General features: G+C 53.7%; 2 protein-coding genes across 4 annotated transcripts in view; one reads left to right on the top strand and one right to left on the bottom strand.

Annotated features, from left to right (window-relative positions):
* The window catches only part of ARL2BP (ARF like GTPase 2 binding protein), an 18831-nt gene extending 5413 nt beyond the window's left edge, over positions 1–13418 (top strand). Inside the window, exons 6-7 of one of the 3 annotated variants that reach the window (XM_072750164.1) lie at positions 11739–11788; positions 11973–13418. In XM_072750164.1, the coding sequence (XP_072606265.1) occupies positions 11739–11753 (15 nt within the window). In that variant the 3' untranslated portion in view covers positions 11754–11788; positions 11973–13418. Of the gene's footprint in view, positions 1–111; positions 1560–11738; positions 11789–11972 lie in introns of those variants that run through there. The other 2 variants (XM_072750165.1, XM_026011803.2) reach the window with 2 other exon arrangements.
* On the bottom strand, positions 3720–25818 carry PLLP (plasmolipin). Its single transcript, XM_072750163.1, has 4 exons — positions 25589–25818; positions 8859–9032; positions 6396–6518; positions 3720–4878 (listed from the first exon to the last, which is right to left on the bottom strand). Exons 1-4 carry the CDS (start codon positions 25721–25723, stop codon positions 4762–4764), a joined length of 549 nt encoding a protein of 182 aa, XP_072606264.1. The 5' UTR covers positions 25724–25818; the 3' UTR covers positions 3720–4761.

The following is a 25818-nucleotide window of genomic DNA, read 5'->3' as shown; positions in this document are numbered from 1 at the left end:
CTCCTCCTGAGCACCTCCTCCCCCATGCCAGAGGCAGAGTTCTGACCTAGAGAAGGACTTTTATTTTTCCCCTATTCCTTGCCTCTTAGGATTATTTCTTTTTTAACCCAGGAAAAAGAAGGTCGGGGACTGGACTTAAGCAGTGGTTTAGTGGTGACTTCATTGTGCAAATCATCTTCTGTGCCAGCTTCCCAGAATGACCTGCGGCCCTAGGTCCCACCACCCGGCAATGGGATCTTTCTGGACGTTGCCAGCCCAATAGACTGGAAGAGGCTCTGACTAATGTGACAATACACGTTGTTAAGACTGACTCTGTTTTACAACTCCTTAATGTTAAGTATTGATGGGTCAGAAGACAATCCACTGACCCTCCAGAGACCCTGAAGCACCTTCTCGTGTGCGGTAATCCTAGCACTCCTCCCCGAGCCTCAGGCCTCTGCGTCAGGCCCTTCTGGAGCAAGCCCACGGTGGGCATCACACCGGGGCCTCTTCCCCTGATATACATGCTGGTAGGTCAGAAGCATTTGGAAGAATCCATCCTCTCCGGCCCACTTTGGCTCAGCAGGCTCTGCATGTCCATCAGGCTCTTGTGTGCTCACAGCCTTCTGTATCATCGTTTCATCAGACCTGCAGCCTCAAAGGGGGTTGGTTCTTCCTGTTGGGGAACATTTCCCTAGGCTGTTAATCAGGCCAGCCGCCTGGCTGAGCTCCCTGCCGCATCCCAGCTAGCCTCGGCTCTAGGAATCAGCTGAGGATTCAGTCCTGTACCTGAAGCTCCATGTGAAAATCAGTTTCTTGTCTTTCACTTCGCAGTCCTTGCATCACTGTCTTCTGCTAGTCCTTGATGTAGTCTGTTTCTAGAATCCTCTTAAGCATTTTTTAGAAAAATATTTTTATAGGTAAATACTCAGGCTAAACTAGTGGATATAATCTTGGAGCCTCCATGATTACCCACTTAAAGATCAAAGTATTATATGCTGTGTGCTTTTTAGCTGTTAGTGCTATGAAAGCGAAAAGGCTTTCTTTGTTGGCGTGCCTGGTTTACTGGGCGCCAACGAGTGTGTGCTTATGCTGGAAGTAGGCTAAAAGGTCTCCCTTTCTTACAGCATGTTAAGTGTTTGTACAGGTTTCTGAAATTCCCTTTCCATATAAATCATTTTGTTAGGTGTTCTGTTGGGGGTAGGGTCTCTGTAGTTGCCTCCTCCTGTCAGAATCTGCCTGCCAAGATGGTGTTCCACTGAGCTAGCTCAACAGAAGTAGGAGAGCAGACAGCTTCACTGGTCATCTGTAGGCTTTGACGTAGCACAGTGTTTCAGAGAAATTACTGACCAGAAGAGACATATCATACCTCTAGAAAGAAAAAGCATAGTGTATTTCAATTCCCAATGTGTACCTTCTATATTTTTTCCCTAAGTAAAAACAAGACTCTACTGATTTCAGTTGGCTGTTGTGGTTTTAAAGTATGAGCTATAGACTGTGTTTTTCTGTACTAATGTGTGGCGCTTATTAAATACTTTTGTACCATAAGTAAACTTGGAAGTACATTGCAAGAACCATGATTCTTCAGAGTCCTCCCCTTTCTTCACTGTCACCATTGGGTCACGGCTACTTTGGTCTTCCAAGCCACAGGCACTCAGCCAGCTTTTCCAAATGCTGCTGCTCCTAGCCTTTTGCTTCTTGCCCTTTTTATAGAGGATTACACCACTATAGAGAACTATGCTGTAGTCCTCTAATGTTTGAAGTACTTGACAAAGACCTGTTGGTCTGTCTGCCTAGTTGAAAAAGCCACAAATGTGTACAAGTGCAAAGAATCAGTTACAAAAAAATAAATGAGAACAGAGGCAAATGATTCTTTTCCACTCGGAAAAAAAAAAAGCAAGCAAGCCTGTCATAGCTAAATATTAGCAGATACGCTTTCTGATTTTTTTTTTTTTAATTTTTATTTATTCATGATAGTCACAGAGAGAGAGAGAGAGGCAGAGACACAGGCAGAGGGAGAAGCAGGCTCCATACACCGGGAGCCCGATGTGGGATTCGATCCCTGGTCTCCAGGATCGCGCCCTGGGCCAAAGGCAAGCGCCAAACCGCTGCGCCACCCAGGGATCCCCCGCTTTCTGATTTCTCATAAGGTTTCTAATTTTAGAAACCTGTCTCTGTCCACACAGCAACTTCTGTCCTTGTGTCACTTTTGTTGGAGCTCAGGGCTGGTCTGGAGTGAGAAACCTACCCAGGTTCAGACAGCTGCACTGTCTTACTGCTGTGGCCTCCTCACTAGCTGGAAGCAATATTCCCCTAAACTGCAGGGGGTGCTGGCCTAAACAAAACGGAGTAGTCAGAGTGAGCACATGAACACCTGCAATGCAATTAGCTGTTGTGGCAGGTCAGAAACCTTAGGATTTTGTTTCCTCTTAAGCCTCAAAAAAAATAAATAAAATGGGTTGACCCTTAAGACTGAACTCTCTGGTTTAGTCCTGGAACAACTAGAGTTTATCAAATTCTGGGACACTTGAGAGTAAAAAGGGATCCTGCCCACGTTTCAACAAGCTAACTGGGACACAGGTGTCTGGGTTAATCCCCAACCCTCTGGGCTGGAGTGGTTCCTCCACCACAGTGCTCCAACAGTAGCCGCCACCAGCAGGGGCTCTGTCCCAAGACACCCCCCCCCCCCATGGATGCCTGAGATCACAGATAACACCAAACCTGCCTTATACTACTTTCCCCGATACATCCCCACCTATGAAAAAGTTTAATTTCTAAAGGCGTGGTAAGAGGGATGCCTGGGTGGCTCAGCAATTTAGTGCCTGCCTTCGGCCCAGGGCCTGATCCTGGAGTCCTGGGATCATGTCCCACATCAGGCTCCCTGCAGGGAGCCTGCTTCTCCCTCTGCCTGTGTCTCTGCCTCTCTCTCTCTCTCTGTCTCTCATGAATAAATAAAATCTTTAAAAAAAAGGCATATAAGAGATTAACAATAGAACAACAATTAGGACAACAGACTGTAATGAAAGTTATAAGAATACGGTCTCAAGATCTCTTAACTGCCCTGTACTCTTCTCATGACCTGAGCTGACAGTGCCCAGGGGAGGGAAGGTGCAGGAAGGTGAAGGCGGGCGCAGGCAATGGGGCACAGCAGGACATTGCTATTTGCCTTCTCAGGAGGATCATCTGCTTCCAGACTACTGCTGGCCGTGAGTAACTGAAACCGCAGAAGCGAGTACGTGGCTAAGGGGAGACCACCTTATTTATATGTCCCCAGGTTGTCAAAAAAGGACCAAAGGGTGCTCAGTGATGCCTCCAGCTGGTTATTCAAAGCGTGTTACTCTGTGGCCGCAAAAGCATGGGCTCAGTCAGGAGATTTCCCCTCTCTGCTGACTGTGCTGGCTCTCCGAATCAAGTATGGCCACGCGCTTTAATTACATATGTTCTCTGAACTAACCAAGACCTTCAAGGGAGCTGATGGGAGGACAATCTTGAGTCCAGTAAGAGGACTCAACAAGCCTAAAGCTAGAGTGACTAGTGGCTTAGTGTTCAACTGAGACCCTTGTGAGAGTAAAAGGTGCTGCTAAATCTGTCAGGACACCCGGAAGGAAGTGGGCTGGGCCGCCTCAGCTCAGAGACCCCAGAACCAGACTGGCCCCTCCTCCAGGTATCTGGAACTGCTGGCACCACGACACCTGACACTTCCCAGAATTTATAAGCAACAACCAGGATTACCCAACACCTTTTCCAAATAAGTTCTTCTGTCTTTATTTTTGTAAAAAAAACAAACAAAAAGCTCCAAAGAACAAAGTCACCACTAAGCACAGGACAACTTACCAGGCAAGGCCTTGCTTGATTCCCTCCCTCCTTCATGTCCCCGGTGCCTCATCAACAGTGTCAGGGAAGCCATCGGCATTATTAGCTTTCCCCAAAGGGAATATTATAAACAAGTGCTTGGGTGAGGGAGGGAAGCCTGGCCGGGTTTTTCATCACTGAGAAGTTGCTTGGAACCGATTGCTTTAAATAATGAGTACATTTGAAATGCAGGAAAGGAAGACCGTGTTGTCAGAAATCATGACCCTCTTTCCATAAATGTCTCCCTTGATTGAAACAGCCCACTGGCCTGGATGAGGGTCAAGTCAACTGTGTTGTAAGGGGGGTGGTTCCTGGGTGGCTCAGTTGGTTGGTGGCCAACTCGATCTCAGCTCAGGTCTCAATTTCAGGGTTGTGAGCTCAAGCCTCACAGTGGGCTCCATACTGGGCAGGGAGCCTACTTAAGAAAAAAAATAGTGTTTTTAAGTTATCAGACCGGTTTCAAAAACTTGCTCTGCAGTCCTGGAACAAAGACTAAGATAAATACATGTGGCTTGTTAGGCTTACTCTACAGAGTGTCAGGGGTTGTAGGCCTGGAGTCCTTGTTAGTGTATTTAGTGTTGGTGAGAAGTCTGGGCCCCAGCCTTGGACACTGAAGTCTTTTACGGACAAAGCAGAGACACAGCCCCGTATCCCCGGTCGCCTTCCACTAAATACAGGGGGTGGGCAGGCAGTCTCAGCCACCGGCCTCTTTCCAGCCCCTGTGCCATCTGACTTGGGGCAAACCAGAGGAAAGATCCCAATTCCTTAGGAGTGCCAGGTGAGCCCGAATCTGACGAGCAGAGCGGATGGAGCCAGGGCAGTCCCTTCCATGCTGTCTCCACAGAGGGCTCAGGCCTCAGACTTGCAGGTCACCCCACACCATGACCCGGCTGCAGCCTTCGGCCCCACGGTGGGCCATGGCACAGTGGTCTAGGCGTAGCCACCGGCCATCTGACTGGTGGCCGCGTTGCTGCCCACTCCCCGCCAGGCCTGGAAGCTGAAGAAAGCGCTCACTCCGTAGGCAATCATCACTAAACACGAAAAGAACTGAAAGGAAGAAGACACCAAAGCTGAGTCGGTGAGCAGCGTGGTGCTGCGGGGCAGGGGGAGACCATGATAACGAGCACGGCAGCCTCAGTCTGGCACAGGGGGTAAAACGTGGCATAGCACCCCTCAGCTAACGAGAACAAGGTGCTCTGGCAGCCAACCAGCTCCAACTGAGCCACACACTCGTTCGGCAAGTGTTTGGGGGGTGCTGCTGGGGTCCCGGGGGAAACCATTACTAACCACGCAGGCAAGGTACGCCAGACTGCATATGGACAACTGGACAATGTGCTAAGAGTGGCTGAGGGGTACACATGTCAGGGATTTAGTTTAGTTTTTTTCTAAAGATTTTATGTATTTATTCATGAGAGACACACACACAGAGAGAGAGAGAGAGAGAGGCAGAGACACAGGCAGAGGGAGAAGCAGGCTCCCTGAAGGGAGACCGACATGGGACTCGATCCCAGGACCCCGGGGTCATGCCCTGAGCCAAAGGCAGATGCTCAACCACTGAGCCCTGAATGTTGTCTTTTGTTTTATTTTTATTTTTATTTATTTTTGAATGTTGTCTTTTTGAAGCTAAATCCCTGGGATGCCCGGGTGGCTGAGCGGTTGAGCATCTGCTTTCAGCTCAGGTTGTGATCCCGGGGTCCTGGGATCGAGCTTCACATCAGGCTCCTGGCTCATCAGGGAGTCTGCTTCTTCCTCTGCCCCACCCTCTTCCCCCCCCCCCGCCCCCCCCCCCCCCCCCCCCCCCCCGCCCAGCTCATGCTCTGTCTCAAATAAATAAAATCTTAAAAAGGCAATGTTCAAAAGGTACCCAAGGAATTTTCTGGAATTCATTCATAGGTGCCCTACACTAGCCCCTGCAGTCCCATTCCAAAGCTAAGGAAACAAACCCAAGTCATGGTCTCACTTCTGCCCTACCCTGGGGACTGCGCCTTGGGAGTGTTCACTTCTCTGAGCCTCAGTTTCCTTGTCTGTCCAGAGGGACCGGCAGACCCTGTCCTCCTCACAGGAGTCAAGGGGTCCAGGAGGAAATGGCTGTGCAGGGCCCCGAGGACTGAGGCGTGACAGGTGTGGACGGGGTCACTGGCATGTTGCTGGCTACTAGCTGTGGAGTTCATGTTTGGGCTTCCTGAGAGAACCTATAAATCCCCCAAATGGTTTATGCCAAAAGGTTTTGCATGTGTCCTTTTCAAAAAGGGTAGGCAGTTGTTAACAGATTCTCCAACGGGGCGAGGGCTGTAAATCCATAATGGAGCACCTGGCTGGAGCAAAGTGCAACAGTGAACCCCAAACTTCCATTTCCCATCACAAGTATTTCCCAAGTGTTCTGGTTCCTCCAGGTTCACTGTTACTCATGGAAGACAAAGCGTCCCTGAACCCCCCTGAGGAGATGACTCAGAGGTGGCAGGTGATGGCCTCAGATCAGGGAGCAGTGGAAGTCCAGGGGCGCAGACCTGGTTTGACCCATCCCCCCCATAACTGCCAGGGGCGCCCCGGGGAACCATACTCACAGAGGCAGCTGCACGCTGGTTATACGGCCGGGTGCCCTTCAGGGATGTCAGCTCAACGGCGGCAGAGCAGGTGATGAAGGCCGTGATGTAGAGAACAGTGGCGCCCACGTTAAATATCATTAACTGGGGGGCAGGGGGAAGGGGAGAACAGGCTCAAGACAGCAGACTCTTCCTTGGTTCCCCGCTCCAGCACACCCCCTTAGTATCCAGAACGGGCTGAGGCTCCAGGATGGGGACGGGTACATGGGTCTTACCCACTACACTACTTGGGGCCAACCCAGAGGCCATCTGAGCAGAGAGTGTAAACACACCTAAGGCTGAGAGTGGAGGGGAAATGATGGGAAGGCCTGAAGGATCTGGTCAGGGGCTGCAACCATCCCAAGAGGCAAAACCCCATTCTCAATGGCAGGAGACCAAACCAAGGCCATCTCAGAGCATCAGCTAAAGAGCTCCAGGGCTGGCTCAGGGCAAACTTGGCCCTCTTGGCACTGCAGGCCTTAGTCCTGAGCCTCGCCCTGGGAAGGCTTCTCATCCCCCTCTGTCCTCAGGGGGAGAAATCTGTGTCTGCCTTTTGGCCACATCCAAGGACAAAGGCCACTAGTCAAATGCCAGGGTCAGGACCCAGCGGGATTCTAGGCCACACTGGCAGAAAGGACCGTCGGCTGACACTCAGGCCCAAGTCCCATTTCCCCAAAGCTTGGCCCCTGGAGCTAGTACACAGTCTTTTTTTTTTTTTTTTTTGAAAAAAGATTTTATTTATTTATTCATGAGAAACACAGAGAGAGAGGCAGAGACATAGGCAGAGGGAGAAGCAGGTTCCATGCCATGCAGGGAGCCCAATGTGGGACTCGATCCCGGGGTTCCAGGATCACTACCTGAGGCAACTGCTGCAGGCCCAACTGCTGAGCCACCCAGGCGTCCTGCCAGTAAACAGTCTTAACAGAGAAAGTACAAACTGGTGGTCCTCAAGCATGTTTGATTTAACCTACAGAGTTGATTTTTTTTTTTTTTTAATTACCAACACTCTAGGGGTGCCTGGGTGCCTCAGTCGGTTGGTGTCTGCCTTCAGCTTAAGTCATGATCCTGGGGTTCAGGGATCGAGCCCCTTTGTCAGGCTCCTTGTTCAGCAGGGAGCCTACTTTCTCCCCCCACCCCTACCACTCATGCCCTATCTCTCTCAAATAAATAAAATCTTAAAAAAAAAAAAAAAAAAAGAATTACCAACATTCCAAAATGAGATTTCCTATGAAAACCTTAAGATTTCATATAAAACTTTCGATCTTAATATATTAAGATTTGGCACCAAGGGGCCTGTACTCCCACAAACAACAGTAGGCGCTGGCTAGAGGTGGTTCCCTATGGACAGATGGGTGCAGGTTCTCTAGAACCCCTCCTTGGCCTACTTCACTCACTCAACCTTGTTCAGGTCCTACTGCAGGGGGCTGGTAGCTCCCATTCCAGAAAGTACCAATCTGGCCATCCCAACCCAGTCGTCTCTAGATGCAGGCAAGCCTCCCCTGCCCCTGCTAACAGGCCCAGGAGTGTAAGAGACATTGCCCTGCTATCCTGGCCCAGGAGAGGCATCTCCTTCCAATAACACTGCAGCCGGAGCCCCAAATCTGTGTTCAGGAGACACCGAGGCCTCACCATCTCGGGCGATTTCTTCCTTCGAGGCTCCCAGGACACGGGGCAGGGGCTGGACCCCAGCCAGGGAGTCCAGCCACCCCCTCCTCATCCCAGAGTCTTCCCTCCAAGCCCAGCGCCCACCACAAACACTGCCTGGCTCCTGCCAGTGATGTCAAGACCTAACAAACCCGTTCTGTCTTAAGGATGACTCACGTTTCCTCAGTTTAAACAGTCATTGAATTCCAAACAATGCCTCCTAGTCCCAGCCTCTCTCGTCTTCACAATCATGTGCTTCTCTCTGGCCTGGCTGCTCACTGAAAGCCTCAGACCCCAGCTGCAGGGGTTTTCCGGGTCAGGGAAAAAGCGCAGCGGCTTTCTGCGTCTGGCCGGCCTACTTCCTATGGACACGCTCTGCCCTGAGTCCCGGGGAGGTGGCCCTCGACCGACCGGGGAGGCCACCCTCTCCCGGGCTGTAGTGGCCTCGTCCTGGGAACTCCTGATAGCTCAGCCCAGCCTCCAGGCCCAGAGTGGCCAGAGTCCACCAGACGCCCTGCGACACAGGTTCGAATCCCAACCGCCTCCCCGACCCCCAAAAGAAAAACACTTTCAAGATTCCAAATGCAGTGGGCTCTCCAAGAGCCCCTCACTTCTACATCCTTCCCTGGAGAAAGCCAAGCCCATGTCCGTGTCTTCCCTCCCCCAAGTGGCTCTGCAGGCTGGCTGAGGGCCAACCCCACCCGCCACTTCTCGTGTCTGGAAGGTCACACTGTGACAGCTGCTCCCAGAGGCAGAGGGATCAGCCTGGAAACACCCGCCCCGCACCCCGCCCAGACTCACCACCAGCGGCCAGGGCACCATGTACAATTTCATGTGCAGCTGAAACAGGTAGAGGATGAAAAAGACGATTGTCACCAGCCAGAGGAAGACAGCAACGAACATGACCCAGCCGTAGGCCGGATACAGGTGGTACGGGGTATCCGCAATCAGGGCCCACACCAGCAGCCCCAGCACCTGGTGGACAAGACAGGGTCAGAGTCCCCCAGAGCTCCTGGCACACTGGCTGGAGGCCAGGGGGCTCCCTCTGCAGGACACATTTCTCATGTAGCTCCTACTGCTTACCACTGTATACCAAGCCCTTATCTGGTAACTCTTCCTTTTAGGGCTCAGCTGAAATATTACACGCTGTGGGACACCTTCCCCTCCTCATCCTCCAGTCTGAGTTCTGGAACCTTCTTTTTTGTCCACATGGCCCCCCAGGCACCCACCACCCAGGACCTGAACTCTGTTTCCTTCCTCTGACTTTTGAGTTCTTTGAGCACAGGACGATGACTATCTTACCCATGACTGCATCCTGGCAGCCAGGACAGGACAGGATCAGGGCCCTGCCAGCAGCTCAGTAAAAGTTGCTGAAAGAAGATAAAGTCACCAGCACACCCTTGACAGATGGACACAGTCCAAGCTCCAGAGGTGGGGAAATGAACAGCTTGTGTCCTCCTCCCGCCCAGGGCCCTTGGGTGACTTCCATCCTACCAAGCCCTTCCCAACCTTCTCGGACTCTTCCAATTGCCCCTCTGTTCCCATCCCCACCTTACAAGTAAAACTGAGTCTCACACAGTTCCCACGTGGCATCCTTGCAGTGTGCAAAGCAGCCAATAGCACAGACTCTGGAGCCAACTACCCAGGGTCAAATCCTGCTCCCCTTCCCGGCTGTGTGACCTTGGTCAAGCTCACAACCTCTCTGTGCCTTGGTGCCCCGATCTCTAAGAGTATATAATGACCGTACCTACCTCACAGAGCCACATCAAGGACCCCTGAGTTCACTTATGTAAATGGGTACAAGAGAAGTGTTTGCCTTTACTTCTCCCAGCTGTATACACTGCCCGCCCCAGCCCTCTGGGCCACGGGGAATTCGGCACAGACGGTGGGACCGAGCAATGGATGGCTGAGGCAGGGCCCAGGAAACTCGGGAGAGACCCGCAAGCAACCTCCCATGGAGCCATCCTAGCCTCCACCACAGCGTTCAACCCCTTCCTGGCTGCCCAAGATCCCCCTAGGCTGGGGCCTCCTCCCTTCTCCACAAGGACATCTCTGGAGCTAGGCATGATTCAGGTCTGGCTGCTGAGGCATAGAGGGTCTACCATGGGGCTTTGGAGGAAGGCTCCTTTGCTGACAGAGATGCACAAAAAGAACTGTGCCTCTTCTTCCATGGATGACATCTAGGCATGTGCCTGCAAGGCTCACAGTAACCCTGCCACGGCCAGAGAATGAGCCAGCATCGGCATCAGATGGATCACAGAGAAACAGCTCAGGAGCAAGATCCACCCCTGGCGGCTGGTTCTGGAGACAAAAAGTCCCCTGACCAAAAGCTCCTACCCCAGACCCTGGAGGGCTGTGCTCGCCCTAGAGCAAAGCCAGCACTGGGCACCTGCTGGGCACTCCCACCCAAGCACCCCTGCCAAGGATCAAAGGGATGTTTCCATACCCATCCCCCTATATGTGCAGGCTCAGGGCAGGAATGACCTTAGTTAGCTGAGTGGGAGTCCAGAAATCCCTAGGGACAGGCTTCCTTTCTCCTCTTCCTCTTCCTCCTGCACAAGAGGCCTCAGAGGGGTATGGTTGTGAGAGGTGGAGCCCCAGGCCTGGGAGCCAATCGCTGGGCTTCAGTCCTGCCCATGCTGTGGGACCCTGGGACAGCACCTCTCCCTCTCTGTGCAGTGCCCCCAGGGCCACTCCAGTCTCCCCACCAGAACACAGGTCCCCTGAGGAATCCAAGTTTGGGTTTGGTCACTAGCACACAGCACATATGTTCAATACATATGTGCCCAGAGCTAACGAGCCTCAGTTTCCTTATCCCTGAAGTGGGGGTCAGAAACATGCCCTGCACAGGAAACAGGTATGAATGGGTCCATTGGCTATGGCCTTACCCCCTCCATCCAGGTCTCAGCCCATGGTGGAAGAGGGCAGGGGAATAAGAAAGGCATCCACTCTGCTTTCCAGAGATCTGCACCTGCTCCTCCCCAACCAGCAGGGTGAGCCTGCAGGGATGCCACCCACCAGAGTGGCAGTGAGTGGCCTGTGCAGCTCATTTTACAAGTGAAGGAGGTGGGACAGGCAGCCGGGCTTTGCCTGCAGGGGCACAAGCTGGGGGGAGAGCCATTGCCAGTGAGGACCCAGACCTGGGGTGTCTCAGCACAGCGCCAAGTTTTACCATCCATCCTCAAGACACCCTGCCAGAAATGGACCTATCAGGGGGACCAAGAGCCCCCAGAGCCAGGTGAGGTCACTGCTCGGAAGGAGAACCAACCCTGCTAACGCAGCATGTTGCAGGATGCTCCCAAGTGAGAACTGGACATGTGAGGGACAATCATCTTTCTACTTAAAGCAGGGCCCTTGGACTCCTGGGTGACTCAGGGGTTTAGCATCTGCCTTTGGCTCAGGTCGTGGTCCCAGGGTCCTGGGATCGAGTCTGCATTGGGCTCCCATAGGGAGCCTGCTTCTCCCTCTGCCTGTCTCTGCCTCTCTCTCCGTGTCTCTCATGAATAAATAAATAAATATTAAAAAAAAAATAAAGCAGGGCCCTTACAGGACTCCATGCCAACATGCTGTTCCAACCACTGGAAAGGAAGTTAGAAAATGCGCTGACTGGAAAATCAAGGAAAGACCACTTCGGATTCACCCTAATGTACATCCATCAATTATTGGTTTGATTACTCCCAGATTTGGCTGCAGTGACAGCGGACGCCCTCCAGCTCTGCGCCAGGCCTCAGGTAAGCCACTTCCCCTTCCGGTTCACAGTTTCCCCAGGACCCTGCTCACGGGTTGGTACTATTTATTTTCCCCATTTTCCAAACAGAAGCTCAGAGGGAAATGTGTCTGTGGTTGCCCATGGTCACCTGTGGGTAAAGGGCAAGGCAGGACTTGAACCCAGATCTGTCCTTCTTTGGAACCCAGGCTACTGAGTGTTACCTAGTGTGTGCAAGATGAAGACAGGCCAGCTGTGTCCCGGCTCTGCCCTGCCCACCAGCCCAGCCCTGGTTTCCAGATCAGCAAGCGCAGCCTGAGAGATGAAGCCACTGGATAAGCAGCAGGAATTTCTGGGGTTCCTCCTGGCTTGGTCAACCTGGCCCCATGCCCTGGGAGCCTTGGTTTCTGGCCTCAAACCAGGAAAGGTCCATTCTTCCATCTGAACCAGAGAGACCGGTTTTCCCCGTTCACTCTCCCCCAGGCCCGAGAATCTGAACAGAACCCCAGCCCAGGGCTCCAGGGAGACCCCTTCAGGACAGGGCAGCCACACATGTGCTGACCCCTCTTTTAGGCTGGGCAGCCTCTTCTCCCTCCTGCAGTGCAGCCATACTAGCCCAAAGACGAGCCCAGAGGACCTGTGTGTGGTCCACTGTAGAAGAGTAAACCCCACTTTTCAGAGGGAAAGGGACAGCCGTGGGTAACTGAGGGCAGAGAGCAGAGGCCACCTGTCTCCAGGGTCAAACCCAGGGCCCTCTGACCAGAACAGTCACCTTGCAGCTCTGATGCACCTCTCTGGGATCATTCATTGAGTAAGAACGTACTGGGCACCTACTGCTGTGGGAGCCAAACTGACAAAAAGCCCTGCTCTCCCAGTGCTCCCACTCTACTGAAGGGACCCAGATAAAAGCTCAATACATCGGTGAATACAAGTGAGCCACGGAGAAGTGAATTGTGAAAAATCCAGCTGAGAAGGGACAGAGCAGTGAGGTCATTTGCAATTTTAGATAAGAGGCCAAGAAAGATCTCACTGGGAAGGTGACCTGTGAGCAGCAGGAACAGCAAGGATTGCTGGCAACAACCAGAACTGGGAGAGAGGTATGGAAAAGAGTCTCCTTCAGAGCCACCACAACTGAAACAATATTGTCTGAAGCCACCCAGTTTATGGTATTTTGTGATGGCTGCCCCAGGAAACTAATACGTCTTACTTAGCTATTCTTTGACAGCAGATGGGAGGTCGTGATCTGACTTAACTGTGATATTGTCATCAGTTTTGGTGGAAGGTTGGCTTATTAACTCCCTGGGTTCAAGCTCTGGCCCTGCCAACTTACTAGCTGTGTGACCTAGGCAAGCTGCTGAACTTCTCTGTGCTTTAGTACCTTTGTCTTCAAAATGTGCCTATCTCAAGGGGGCTGTTCTGAGATTGAAGAAAGTAATATAGGGACACCTGAGCAGCTCAGTCCGTTAAGCAGCTGCCTTCAGCTCGGGTCATGTTCCCAGGGTCCTGGGATGGAGCCCCATATCATCAGGCTCCTTGCTCGGCTTCTCCCTCTCCTTCTGCCTTCTGTTCCCCCTTGCTTATGTGCACGCTCTCTCTGTCAAGGAAAGAAAGGAAAGAGAAAAAGAGAGAGAGAGAGAGAGAGAGAGAGAGAGGGAGGGAGAGAAAGAAAGAAAGAAAGAAAGAAAGAAAGAAAGAAAGAAAGAAAGAAAGAAAAGAAAGAAAGAAGAAAGAGAGAGAGGAAGGAAGGAAGGAAGGAAGGAAGGAAGGAAGGAAGGAAAGGGAAAAGAAAAAAAAGAAAAGGAAAGGAAGGGAAGGGAAAGGGAAGGGAAAGGGAAGGGGAAGGGAAGGGGAAGGGAAGGGGAAGGGGAAGGGGAAGGGAAGGGGAAGGGAAGGGGAGGGGAAGGGGAAGGGAAGGGAAGGGGAAGGGGAAGGGGAAGGGAAGGGAAGGGAAGGGAAGGGAAGGGAAGGGAAGGGAAGGGAAGGGAAGGGAAGGGAAGGAAGAAAAGAAAAAAGAAAGAAGATTCCTGGGTGGCTGCCTTCGGCTCAGGTCATGATCCCAGGGTCCCGGGATCAAGTTCAAGTCCCGCATCTGGATCCGCATGGAGCCTGCTTCTCCCTCTGCCTGTGTCTCTGCCTCTCTCCCGGTGTCTCTCATGAATAAATAAATAAAAACTTAAAAAAAAAGAAAGAAATTTGAGGGAATTTGCTCAATGCCCAACATGGGCCTACCACTCAATACACATTCTACTGTAATTAATTATCAACCCAAGAGGCTGGAATGTGGGTTTTCCAAACCAAACCTCTGCCCAGCTTATGGAGGTAGGGGTGCCAGGCCTCGCTGAGATAAAGAATGTATCTAAACCTTAGCACCAGGCACACCTGCCTGGCACATCTGGCCCACACCACAGTGGGCCCCACCCATCTTTGAGATAAGGCAGCCACAAGGCAGCGGGGCTTATCTGAGGGGGAGGCCCCAGCAGGGCAGCCCAGCGCTAGAGCACTGGAAGTGCCTGTCCTCTGTTCCTCAGAGGCCAAGGGGCCTTGGCCAGAACACTTCATCCTCAGGCCTCAGGTTTCCCTCGGTACAATGGGAGCAGGGAGGTTCCACTTAGTGTTCTCCTTGGGCCTGACATTCCTCAATGCACACCTCCCCCGGGGGGACCCAAGCCCTCTCCCCCTGGTGCAGCAGGGATCCCACCAGCCCCAGCACCAAGCTAAGTCTTCTCCTGCCCAAAGATGGTCACGCTGACTCTCCGGATCTTCTCCATTTCCTGGGCTGGGTGACACCCTTGTGGATTTGCTGTGTGACCTTGGGAGAGTCAGCCAACCTTTCTGGTCTGTTTCTTTATCTGACATGTGAGACAGTTGGGCGGGCACACCCATACTGGTCACCTCACAGCTGTGTCACTGCAGGTAAAATGACGTGAAGGAAAAACTGAGCAGCTGTAGTGGTCAGGAGTGGCTAGGAAGGCTCTTGGGCTCCGCTGGGCAGCGGTGGGGGATGGAGGATGTATCTCCCAGAGGGGCCTCAAAGAGCCTCGAGGCTGACACAGGACTCAAACTCACCCAAGGCGGGTCACAAGGGTGCGCCGGGGTGGCTCAGTGGGCTAAGTGTCTGCCTTTGGCTCAGGTCATGATCCAGGGATCCTGGGACTGAGCCCTGCATCGGGCTCCCTGCTCAGTGCGGAACCGGCTTCTCCCTCTCCCTCTGCTCCTTCCCCCTGCTTGTGTTCTCTCTCTCTCTCTCCTTCAAGTAAATAAAATCTGGAAGGAAGGAAGGAAGGAAGGAAGGAAGGAAGGAAGGAAGGAAGGAAGGAAGGAAGGAAGGGAAAGAAGGAAAAAAAGAAAAGAAAGGAAGGAATTGACTTGGGGGTCTCAATGGTTGAGCATCTGCCTTTAAGCTCAGGTCGTGATCCTGGGGTACTGGGATCAAGTTCTGCACTGGGCTCCCTGGGGGCAGCCTGCTTCTCCCTCTGCCTGTGTCTCTGCCTCTTTTTCTGTGTCTCTCATGAATAAATAAAATCTTTTTTAAAAAAGAGAGAGAGAAAGAATAAAAGAAAGGAAGAGAGAAAGAAAAAGTGAGGGATGCCTGGGTGGCTCAGCAGTTTTAGCGCCTGCCTTAGACCCAGGGTGCAATCCTGGGGTCCTGGGATCAAGTCCCACGTCGGGCTCCCTGCATGGAGCCTGCTTCTCCCTCTGCCTGTGTCTCTGCCTCTCTCTGTGTCTCTCATGAATAAATAAATAAAATCTTGAAAGAAAGAAAGAAAGAAAGAAGGAAAGAAAGAGAAAGGAAGAAAGAAAAAAGAAAAGAAAGAAAGAAAGAAGTGGTCAACGTGGCCCAGACAGGGACTGCAGAGCTGAGAGTAGTCTGCTGGCATCAGGGTAATGCAGCCTGGGGCAGCCAGGACTTCTAATTTTTCAAGAGACCCTAGAAATCCGAATTTGTATGTGAAATCTTCAGCTTTTTAAATGTTGGGCAATGAACCCAAGGGTTTTGGAGACAATGTGAGGATGGGATCCACCCAAGAGCCCCAAAACTCCCTTCTCCCCACTGCACCATCCAGGAAACTGGAGGCCCAGGGCAACACAAACCCTCTGGGGTTCCCCCTCACAGGGACACATCTGGGCAGCTGAGGACACTCTGAACTTGGCCTGGCCAGGCCCAGCCTCCACCCCCGCCTCAGGCCTTCTCCCTACAGTGAAAGGGACTTTATGGGGACAAAAAGACACCCATTGTGTCACAGGAGACAAAGGCGCAGGGGACAGAGGCTCCAGGCGCCTGGACTGGTCACAACAAATCCACACACCAACCACCCCCTCCCTGTGCAGAGGCGGCAGGCTGCAGGGGGGCGGGGGGCGGGGAGGCTCCCTGGAATTCCCGCGCTGTGGAGTCAGGACACTTGGGGAGTCCTGGGGGCTGCCTCCCGGCTCCAGGTCTGGCACAGGTTTAACTCCTCTCAGCCTCCCTTTCACAGAGAAGGAGGCTGGGAGAGTCATTTGGTTATTGAACAAAGTCTCCTGAGGGCCTGCAGGGTGCCAGGCACCGTTATAGACCCTCGGAGTGAAGCAGGAAGCCTGCAGCCAAGTCCTCACAGTCACACACTCACACGCACATGCACACGCACACGCAGCTCCCAGCCTGGGCTGCTGCAGGGAGGAAGGTGAGGACGGAAATGCCAGCTCAGGGCCTGGTTCACCTGCTATGCTTTCCAAATGTGACCTGTCAACATTACTTGTTATTCCTCAGTCTTGAGTCTAGGATCTGAGATTTTTAACTCCTAGAGAGGGAAGAGATTTCTGCACCCCTACCCGAGCAGCTGAGCAGCCGAGCAGTCCCCAGAGCCCCATAGCGAGAACCTCCAGCGCCTGTGTGTGCCCTGCATGTCCAGGAGCCTACTGCTACCTGGTTACTTTGTGGTCTCCCTTAGAGTCTTAGAAAAATCTTCCCAACGTGAAGCTCAGACTGCCTTCTGCATATCCCCGGCTAGTTCCCATTCCCTGCGCTGTGTCCCAGCCGATGGAGCCGCCCAGAGGAAGAGGGGTCTCCACATTACAGGTGGGGACACTCCCCCTAGGACCTGGGCAGAGGGGCTGGCACCACAAGCAGGTCCCAGTCCAGCCACTGGTCTTCCGGAGAGAGCTGGCTGTTGGGAGCACATGGACCGTCATCAAACCGGTGAGGCCTGCTAGAGAATAGGGGTGGTGGGGAGAGCCTCACGTGAACGTCTTCTTTGCTCAAGGAAGCATGCTTCCCTAGATGCTGGCTTGAGATCTGATTCTGGCACTACTGTTGTGGGTGACCATGAGCAAGCCCTGCCCCATCTTAACTTTAAGGAAGGACAGGTGACCCCATTTGGCCAACCTCATACGGGGTGGCAAATCATCCAATGTCAGACTCCCCACCCCCAAATTAGAGCTGGAATAGCCCTAGTACAGGCCCAGGTCGGCTGCCTAGCAGCTCATATGCTGAGCCCTGCCTAACCTTTAGCACTTACCTTTCTGCCCTAAGCTCCCTGTGAGACCTTGGGGTACCACACCCTGGCCTCTCCCCCTTGGGCAAACATGACAGGCCAACCAGACTAACAGTGAAGGGCCTGTTAATATCCAGGGCCAAGCTCACTGGGCTGTTAAGGAAAAGAGCTCACCCCTCCCTGCCCACCAGGCAGGATCCCATTGGCCGTGGGAACCGGGGCAGCACCCCTGGGGCTCCCCTAGGCTGTCTATGAGCAGGAAATCAGGGCCCAATCCTCACTGAATTCCATCACCGACAACTCACCAGCTGCCATGCAAGGACCAACACCTGACCCTGCCGCACATACAGGAACAGCAACCATCCACCATACGTGGACAGCTCTGTAGCCTCTTTCCATTTACACCTGATTAAGAAATCCACCCAAGGTCACCCGGCCAGTAGCACTGACTTCACGGTTACCGCTTGCTGCTGTGTTTCACGGACAAGTGTCCTCCCCAATCGGGGCCAGAGGGGCCTTTGAGTACCACCTTCATGCTTTTTGCCATATCCACAAACTACCTGTACTATATTTTTACTCTGTATTTTCAAGTACTTGAAAGATTTTTTTTATACTTTTTATTTTATTTTATTTATTTATGATAGGCACACAGTGAGAGAGAGAGAGAGGCAGAGACAGGCAGAGGGAGAAGCAGGCTCCATGCACCGGGAGCCCGACGTGGGATTCGATCCCGGGTCTCCAGGATCGCGCCCTGGGCCAAAGGCAGGCGCCAAACCACTGCGCCACCCAGGGATCCCACTTGAAAGATTTTTAAATAAGTCATTTCATTTATTTTTGAAATATGTTATTTGTATGACATGGTAGGTAACAAAATGGTGCTTTCATCATGTCTCCCTCCTCCCCTGATACTCAATTTCTTCCCCCGGCGCAGCCAAGAGTGGTTTCTTAGCCTCTCTCCAGAGACTGTGTGTGCATGCACGCACACACACACTCTTTAGATAGCTCTGTCTGTACATGGTCTCTCTGTACTTCTCCCATACAAAGGATTGTATTCTACACACAGTTTTGTACCTTGCTTTTTTCACTTAACCATACAGCCTGGAGACTGTCCCTCATTACATAGGGAGCTGCCTTCCTGTCTTCTGAGGGTAAGACAATCTTTTTTATAAACTGCATGATATGCGGATATGATTCACCTGCTATGCTTTCCAAATGTGACCTGTCAACATTACTTGTTATTCCTCAGTCTTGAGTCTAGGATCTGAGATTTTTAACTCCTAGAGAGGGAAGAGATTTCTGCACCCCTACCCGAGCAGCTGAGCAGTACAGCAGCCCTCAGAGCCCCATAGCGAGGACCTCCAATGTACATTGTACCATTGTACAATGGTACAAATATATCATAATTTACTGTAACAGTATGTGTCAGGGACACCTGGGTGGCTCAGTGGTTGAGCGGCTGCCTTCAGCTCAGGGCATGATCCCAGGGTTCTGGGGTCAAATCCCACATCGAGCTCCCCCTGAGAAGCCTGCTTCTCTCTCTGCCTGTGTCTCTGCCTCTCTCTGTGTCTCTCATGAATAAATAAATAAAATCTTTAAAAAAAAGAAAATCCTTAAAACAAAACAAAACAGCGTGTGTCAACTATACTTCAATTAAAAACTAGGACACCTGAGTGGCTCAGTAGGCTTCAGTATCTGCCTTTGGCTCAGATCAGGATCCCAAGGTTCTGGGATCCAGCCCACATCCCTGCTAAGCAGGGAGCCTGCTTTTCCCTCTCCCTCTGCCCCTCCCTCTGCTGGTGCTCTCTCACTCTCTTTCAAATAAAATCTTTAATAAATAAACAAATAAAATGCTGATGGAAAACTAAAAAAAGAAAACAAAACAAGAAGTCTGCATGGCATAAAAAACTACCGTGAACAAAGTCAAAAACAACATGAGGAAAAAAATACTTGCAAATCATCTGGAGGTCCCAGCAATTGATAAGACAGACTTACGACTCCATAGAATGGAGAAAGAATACAGACAATGAGATACAAACAGCTTTTAAACATGTTTTTCAAAGGCCAACCTCACTCAGAAAAGAAATGCTACCACCCCGCGCTATCAGAGGGGTAGGGAGCAGGTGCTTAGTTCACCATGCCAGTGACCCGTATAGAGGGCATCTGGCGACCTCTATCAAAATCACACACATACCCTGAGCCAGCAGTCCCACCTCTGGAAATGTACCGTACAGATGCCCTCAGTGGCTTGGGTGGGATCGTTCACGGCAACAGGGCACACAACAGCAGGAGTGGGAACCCCAGTGTCTGTCCACAGAGGGACAGGCCACGAGTCAAAGGGTGGCCCCACGATGGACCCCTGCGAAGCCCGAAGACAGAAGCAATCATGCTCTATGCCCAAGTACGGAGACAGAAAGCCTACCAAGACACATTTCTAAGTGAAAAAGGAGAAGGTGCAGAAGGATCTGGATGGAGGGACCGCATCCCTTGGATGAAGTGGAGAGAAGCCAGTATGGAATGGGAATGGTACGTGGGAAACCAGAGTGGGCTGGGGTGGAGCAACTCTAACAGGAAGGACAGAGATTTTTCACCCTGCTTCCTCCCAGCTTGTTTTATTCTAAACCGTAGTAAATATATTACCTATTAAAGAAATTAAGAACATAAAAGATTAGAAAAAGAAAGAAACACGCAGCACAGTGTGTGCTGATGTAGAACATCCCCAGGTGTGCTGTTAAGGGGGGAAAGCTTGGCAGGGGGAGGGGAGGGGTGCCAGGCACAGGCTGTTCCATCTGTGGTTTCTAAGGGAGGATAGGGGTTACGTGCAGAAAAATGCTTAGACTCAGCCTGGAATGCTGCCTTCCTACAGGTGCCTGCCTCGGGGACAGTCAGGGAGAGGAGAGACCATACTTGCATTGATTACCCCATATATCGTTTGAATGTTTTGCTGGGTGTCTGTTTATTTTTCTCAAAGCATACAAATTTTTTTAAAATGTGCACATCCATAGAGAAAGGGCTACCGGACCTGGGGAGACGACAGTGATAGGAGGGCATGCCCTGAAACAGTTAACAGGGAGGGACACACCTCTGTATAACAGAAGAGGTCTCAGGTGCCTTAGGTGTTAAGAAAAAGCAATGTGCTGAACAAAGGAGAATAAAACCATCCACTTTTTTTTTTTTTTTTTTTAACAATGCACAGGAAAAAGAACTGGCAACTCCCAACAGTGGTCCCCTTGGAGAGAGGAGCAAGTGATCCAAGAATAACTTTGGCCTTATCTGTAAAAGGTTTTCATTTTTTTAAGGAGAATGTGTTCACATGTTTATTCCAAACACTCAACTCTCTCCTGGCCACAACCAGCAGGGTGTGTAGGTGGAGCTAACAATACAAAGCATTGGTACCCCGCCCCCCGACCCAGGGAGGTGGAGGGTGAGCCTGCAGGGCCTGGAATGCTGCACCCGAGACTGAACCCACACATCTCAGTGCTGAGGAAAGCCGTGGGAGGCCCCAGCACCACGCTTCCAATGGAGCTGACCTCTGCTCACACCTCTGGGACTCCAACAACCTCATCTGGGCAGCCCCTTTCTGGAGGTCAGAGGTGATTTGCAGGCCTTGTCCTGACCCCCACGAAGGACCTAAGTGTTTGCTGGGGACAAAGCCAGGATCACCACAAGGAAGAGCTTTCTAATCCTCCTAAATTCACAGGGATGGTGCAGCAGCCTTGAGAGAGACTGAGTTCCTTGTCTAGAGAAGCATGCAAGCTCAAGGGATCTCTGGGAGCAAGCATAAGAAACCCTAGGATACTATGGCTCTGTGAATCCTAACTGCCCTGCATTCCAACACATGCTGCACTAAGCCCCTTACAGCACCACCTTCCATTCCTCACTATCCCTTTATCACTATTTAACCGACAAGGGAATGAGACTCTAAATACTAGGGAAGGTACCCAAAGTCACAGCCAGGAAGGGGCAGCCAGGATTGGAACCCAAGGCTCTCTGCTTTCAGGCCAGTGCTCCCACCAATACTCTCTGCATCACCTCATGGATCACTGTGATCCAGTAGCAGGTGAAGCTTCCAGTATCTGCCCATTCACCTGCAAAGTGGGAATTGTGTGGCCACCCCCAACCCCAGGAGGTGTGGCAAAAAGGATAGAAAGAGCCAAACATTGACACGCCTGTTGCACGAAGGACCAATTATATGGGCTGCTATGCCTGAGGCCTCAGGGATGCCTTCTGACTGCAGAGCTTTTACACAAAATGTTCTGAGGTTCAGGTATTTAGAACCTTCTTCTCACTACTCCCTTCCCTTGTAAGTAAACCCTTCAGAGCCCACTTCTGTCAAGAAGCCTCCCTCAGCGGCCCCTCGAAAGCACCCTAGGAACCCCCAACTTCCACCAAAAAACAAAAACAAAAGAGGCACAGCTAGAGCCAGGCTTTGGATCTAAGTGTAAATTCTGATGGCCTCACTACCAGGTAGGACCTCATACAAGTTCCTCCCTCCCTTCTCACCAGAAAACCCAGGTAAAATAATCTTTTTCCCCAGGGCCATAAGCACCAGTTAACCACACCTTCCACAAGATTCCTTCCACCCCCCCACCACCACCACACAAAGATTTGCAGCATTAAAGCCTCCAGATTTTTTAGGACCAAAAGAGTTGTCTCTAGATCAAATTTGCTAGCTTGCTTTTTAGATACTAGCTGCATAAATTCATCATGTTTCCCTTTTTGCCTACGCTGCTAGGAAACAGCCTTAAACTTGCTATAGATTCCCAGTACAATGATCTCTTTAAGTCAATCCTTCCCCCTCCTACACACATACCACCAACTTTTAGAAATATATTATGACAGGGGCGCCTAGGTGGCTCAGTCAGTTAAAAATTTGCCTTTAGCTCGGGTCATGATCTCCGGGTCTGGAGACCGAGCCTACATTGGGTCCCCTGTTCACGGGGGAATCTGCTTTTCCCTCTGCCCCTCTGTGCTCTCTCTCTCTCAAATAATGAAATCTTAAAAATATTTAACTTCTGTTGTATGTAACTAAATATCACCTTCCACGTAATGTTCTTTCCGGGACCAGATGGAGGTGGCAGGGAGTGATAAATCACTGAACACTGAAATTGGTTCTTCAGGACACATTTAATACCAAAGAACACATCTCCTTCCCAAGAAGATGGGGCCTTTATGCCCAGCCCACCTCCCTCCTCCCACCACATCTGGAACACTTCACCAAATCCTCTGGGCAACAAAAGAGAATTAGTTTTCATTTTCCTATTTACTGTCTCCTCCATGCAGGCTTCCCTGATCCCTGTGCAGAAGAAAGCTCATCCTCTGGGTACCTCGCTCAGACCAAGAGCTCCTGGAGAGTAGGTACTGGGCCTGGGGGGAGAGGGGTGGGGACCACCACTCCACCACTCTCTTAAAAGCATCATACCCTGTGCCCTGTGGGAGCACAGTTGACTGTGGTAATTAAGAGCATGGGCCAGGGGATGCCTGGGTGGCTCAGCAGTTGAGCATCTGCCTTCGGCTCAGGGCGGCTCAGGGCGTGTAATCCTGGGTCCAGGGATTAAGTCCCACATCGTGTTCCCTGTGGGGAGTCTGCTTTTCCTTCTATGTCTCTCTCTGTGTCTCTCATGAATAAATAAACAAAATCTTAAAAAAAAAAAAAAAAAAAAGAACATGGGCCAGAAAAATCAGACCACCCAGGGCTTAGATCCCAGCTCTATCACACAGTGTGATTCTCAGCAAAGAACTGACCTGTTTCCTCACCTGTAAAATGGGGAGAATAAGAGAATCTAAAGCCCTTGCCAAAGAGGGCAAGGAGCCTACTTCGCACCTGACTGGTGGGTGCTTTATGGCTTCCCAGGAGATGGGGGTGCCTGTTGGGGTAAAGCCCCCTATGGAACCAGGAAGTGTCCATTGGAACTGTCCACTGCCAGAGAAACAGCTCCAGAAGCAGCTTCTCCCACAAGTAGGAAGGTTAAGGCACTAAAAGGCACAGGCTTTCAGAACTCTGATGGGAGACTCTCATCTCCTCATCCCCAACCCCAAAACCACTGCAGGGGAGGGGGGGTGGCAAAGGAAGGCCACCCCACTCACACCCAGGCCCTGGGAGTCTGGAGATCTAAGGGCCAAGTTTCCCCCCACAAGCCTTGTGAAGCAAGTCCTACACCCTATGTAGACCTCAGGGTTGATATCTGTGCAATGGAATCCAGATGCTCAGGACTGGGCTGCTGGGTCCATAGGGACCCCCAAATCAGAAACAGCAGTCTCCCCTATAAGGATCTGCCTAAGTCTGGGCGGGACCCAGCAGGGCCCTCTTACGCTCAACTCCTGAGCGCACTGTTCAAATGCAAAAGAAGCAGGGGCTCGGGTTGACCCAGAGCTAAGTGTTGGCCTCCACCCCACCGTCCTCCACAGAGCCCGGCAGAGATCTTTCTGCTGTTGCAAAAGCCCCAGGATGCCAAGAGAACAGGCCCCCCTCTCTCCCTGCGGCACCCCAGGCCCTTGGCTTCTGACCACCTCACAAATAACGGCTTCAACTTCAGCTTTGCCAACCTGATCCCCTCACCTTCCTTTGCACTCGCCCATCGCCAAGGCCTGGCTCACACAGCAACCCCCCACCCCGCCCCTGAACACCTTTGCCCTTTTTCTGTCAGAGGGTTCTGTGAAGTCAAAAGCTTCCTCTCCTCCAGGAAACTCCCTGGACTCCCAAACCATCCGCCTCTCCCCAGGCCTTTCAGCCCAGGGCCTGAGGCTCCCTTCCCGCTCTGCAGGTGCCTTACCCGGTCCTGGGGCCCAGCACAGCAGCCCCGCTCCCACAGGCCCAACCTACCTGCAGATTTAAATCAGGCCCCCACCGGACCCCCCCCCCCCCCCCCGGAGAATCTGCCAAACACCTCTGGCAGAAGATTGATTACAAGTGTAGACTCCTGCGCTGCCCCTTCCTGAGATTCAAATTCCAATTCCACATTTTTTCCAGGGGTGGGGATCCAGAATCTACATCTTAAACAAACCCCTGGGAGAGAGCCTGAGGCTGGGGTGAGAGAGGGGCCCCCAGGGCGCGATCTCTGAGATCCGGAGGCGGAGCTGGCTGGCACTGAGCCCGGAGACCGGCGCTCGCGGGAGTGGGGGTCTCCGACCACCAGCCTTCCGGCCCCGCGGCAAGCCAGGGTGGGCGGGCGCGGGGCGGCGGAGATGCCCCAGCAGGAAACGGACCCGGGCCCACCTCCAGTTGCCACTTAGTCCCTGGACCCTCGGCTACGGGGAAGCCTCGCAGGGCGGCCCGGCCTCCTGACTGCACCTGAGGCCCTACGGGGAGAGAGCGAACACCGCCAGGCCCCAAACCGCTTGCGGGGGCAGGGGTGTTCCCTGCTGGGGTCCGCGCAGGGTCCGGAGGCTTCGGGGCCTTGCCTCTGCCGCCCACAAGCCCCTCCCGCCTGCGCCGGGCGCCGGATCTCGGCCCGCGGGACCGGCCAAACCGGCGGGAGCCCGGCGGAGCAGCCGGTGGAAGCCAGGAAAGCCCGGTCCCCGCGCAGGAGCCCCCGGGGCGGGCCGACGTGTGCGCGCCGCAACCGAGGCGCCCTGCGGTTGGGCAGGACTGTCCCGGGGCCTGGGCACGCGGGGCCGCTCGGGGCGGACTTTGCCCCGGCCAGGCTGGGCGCCCTGGAGGGCCGCGGGCACCGTCCTGGCGCAGGGGGGCGGCAGCCGGGGACCGCGCATTGCGCGCAGTGACCGCGCGTCCGCGGCGCCCCTCGGCCGCCTCCCGCCACCGCCCAGCGAGGACCCGCGAGCGAGCGTGGGCACCCTCAACGCCGCGGCGCGGACCTCGCGGGTGAGAGGGCCCCGGGGCGTGTCGAGGGCGAGCGTCCCGGAGGCGCCCCGGGGGCGGCGCGGCGGAGCCGACGGTGAGGGTGTGCCGGGAGCGAAGGAGGCAGCCCCGGCCCCCGCCGGCCCCGGCCCCCGGCCCTCCCGGAGCCCCCGCCGGCCCCAGCCCCCGGCCCTCCCGGTGCCCCCGCCGGCCCCAGCCCCCGGCCCCCCCGGTGCCCCCGCCGCCCCCCCGGCCCCCGGCCCTCCCGGTGCCCCCCGCCGGCCCCAGCCCCCGGCCCTCCCGGTGCCCTCGCCGGCCCCAGCCCCCGGCCCTCCCGGTGCCCCCGCCGGCCCCAGCCCCCGGCCCCCCCGGTGCCCCCGCCGCCCCCCCGGCCCCCGGCCCTCCCGGTGCCCCCGCCGGCCCCAGCCCCCGGCCCCCCCGGTGCCCCCGCCGCCCCCCCGGCCCCCGGCCCTCCCGGTGCCCCCGCCGGCCCCGGCCCCCGGTCCCCCCGGCCCCCCGGTGCCCCCGGCCCCCGCCCCCCGCCGGCCCGCGCGCTCACCAGCTGCAGCAGCATGAGCGCCCCGAGGCTGGAGCGCACGAAGCCCAGGTCCGGGCGCAGCGCGGAGACCGAGGCGCCGGCACCCTGCGCGGGGCTGCTGGTCCTCGTGCTCACTTTCGACGGGAACTCGGCCATGGCGGCTCCGCGCCGGTGCCGGCCGCCGCGCCGCTCCGCTCCGCTCCTCCCGGGGCCCGGCGAGCTACGCGCGGCGTCGGGGCGGGAGCCGCCTG

Source organism: Vulpes vulpes, chromosome 2 (assembly GCF_048418805.1).
Source record: "Vulpes vulpes isolate BD-2025 chromosome 2, VulVul3, whole genome shotgun sequence".
Lineage (NCBI taxonomy): Eukaryota > Metazoa > Chordata > Mammalia > Carnivora > Canidae > Vulpes > Vulpes vulpes.
This window is presented reverse-complemented; position numbering and strand designations above follow the sequence as displayed.

What these genes read in the sequence shown, in the direction of transcription:
- PLLP (XM_072750163.1), bottom strand. Translation starts at nt 25,723, where the DNA reads ATGGCCGAGTTCCCGTCGAAAGTGAGCACGAGGACCAGCAGCCCCGCG. An exon ending in CGCTCATGCTGCTGCAGCTG is followed by an intron (nt 9,033 to 25,588) that starts GTGAGCGCGCGG and finishes CTTGTCCACCAG; the next exon opens with GTGCTGGGGCTGCTGGTGTG. An exon ending in ACCAGCGTGCAGCTGCCTCT is followed by an intron (nt 4,879 to 6,395) that starts GTGAGTATGGTT and finishes TCTTCCTTTCAG; the next exon opens with TTCTTTTCGTGTTTAGTGAT.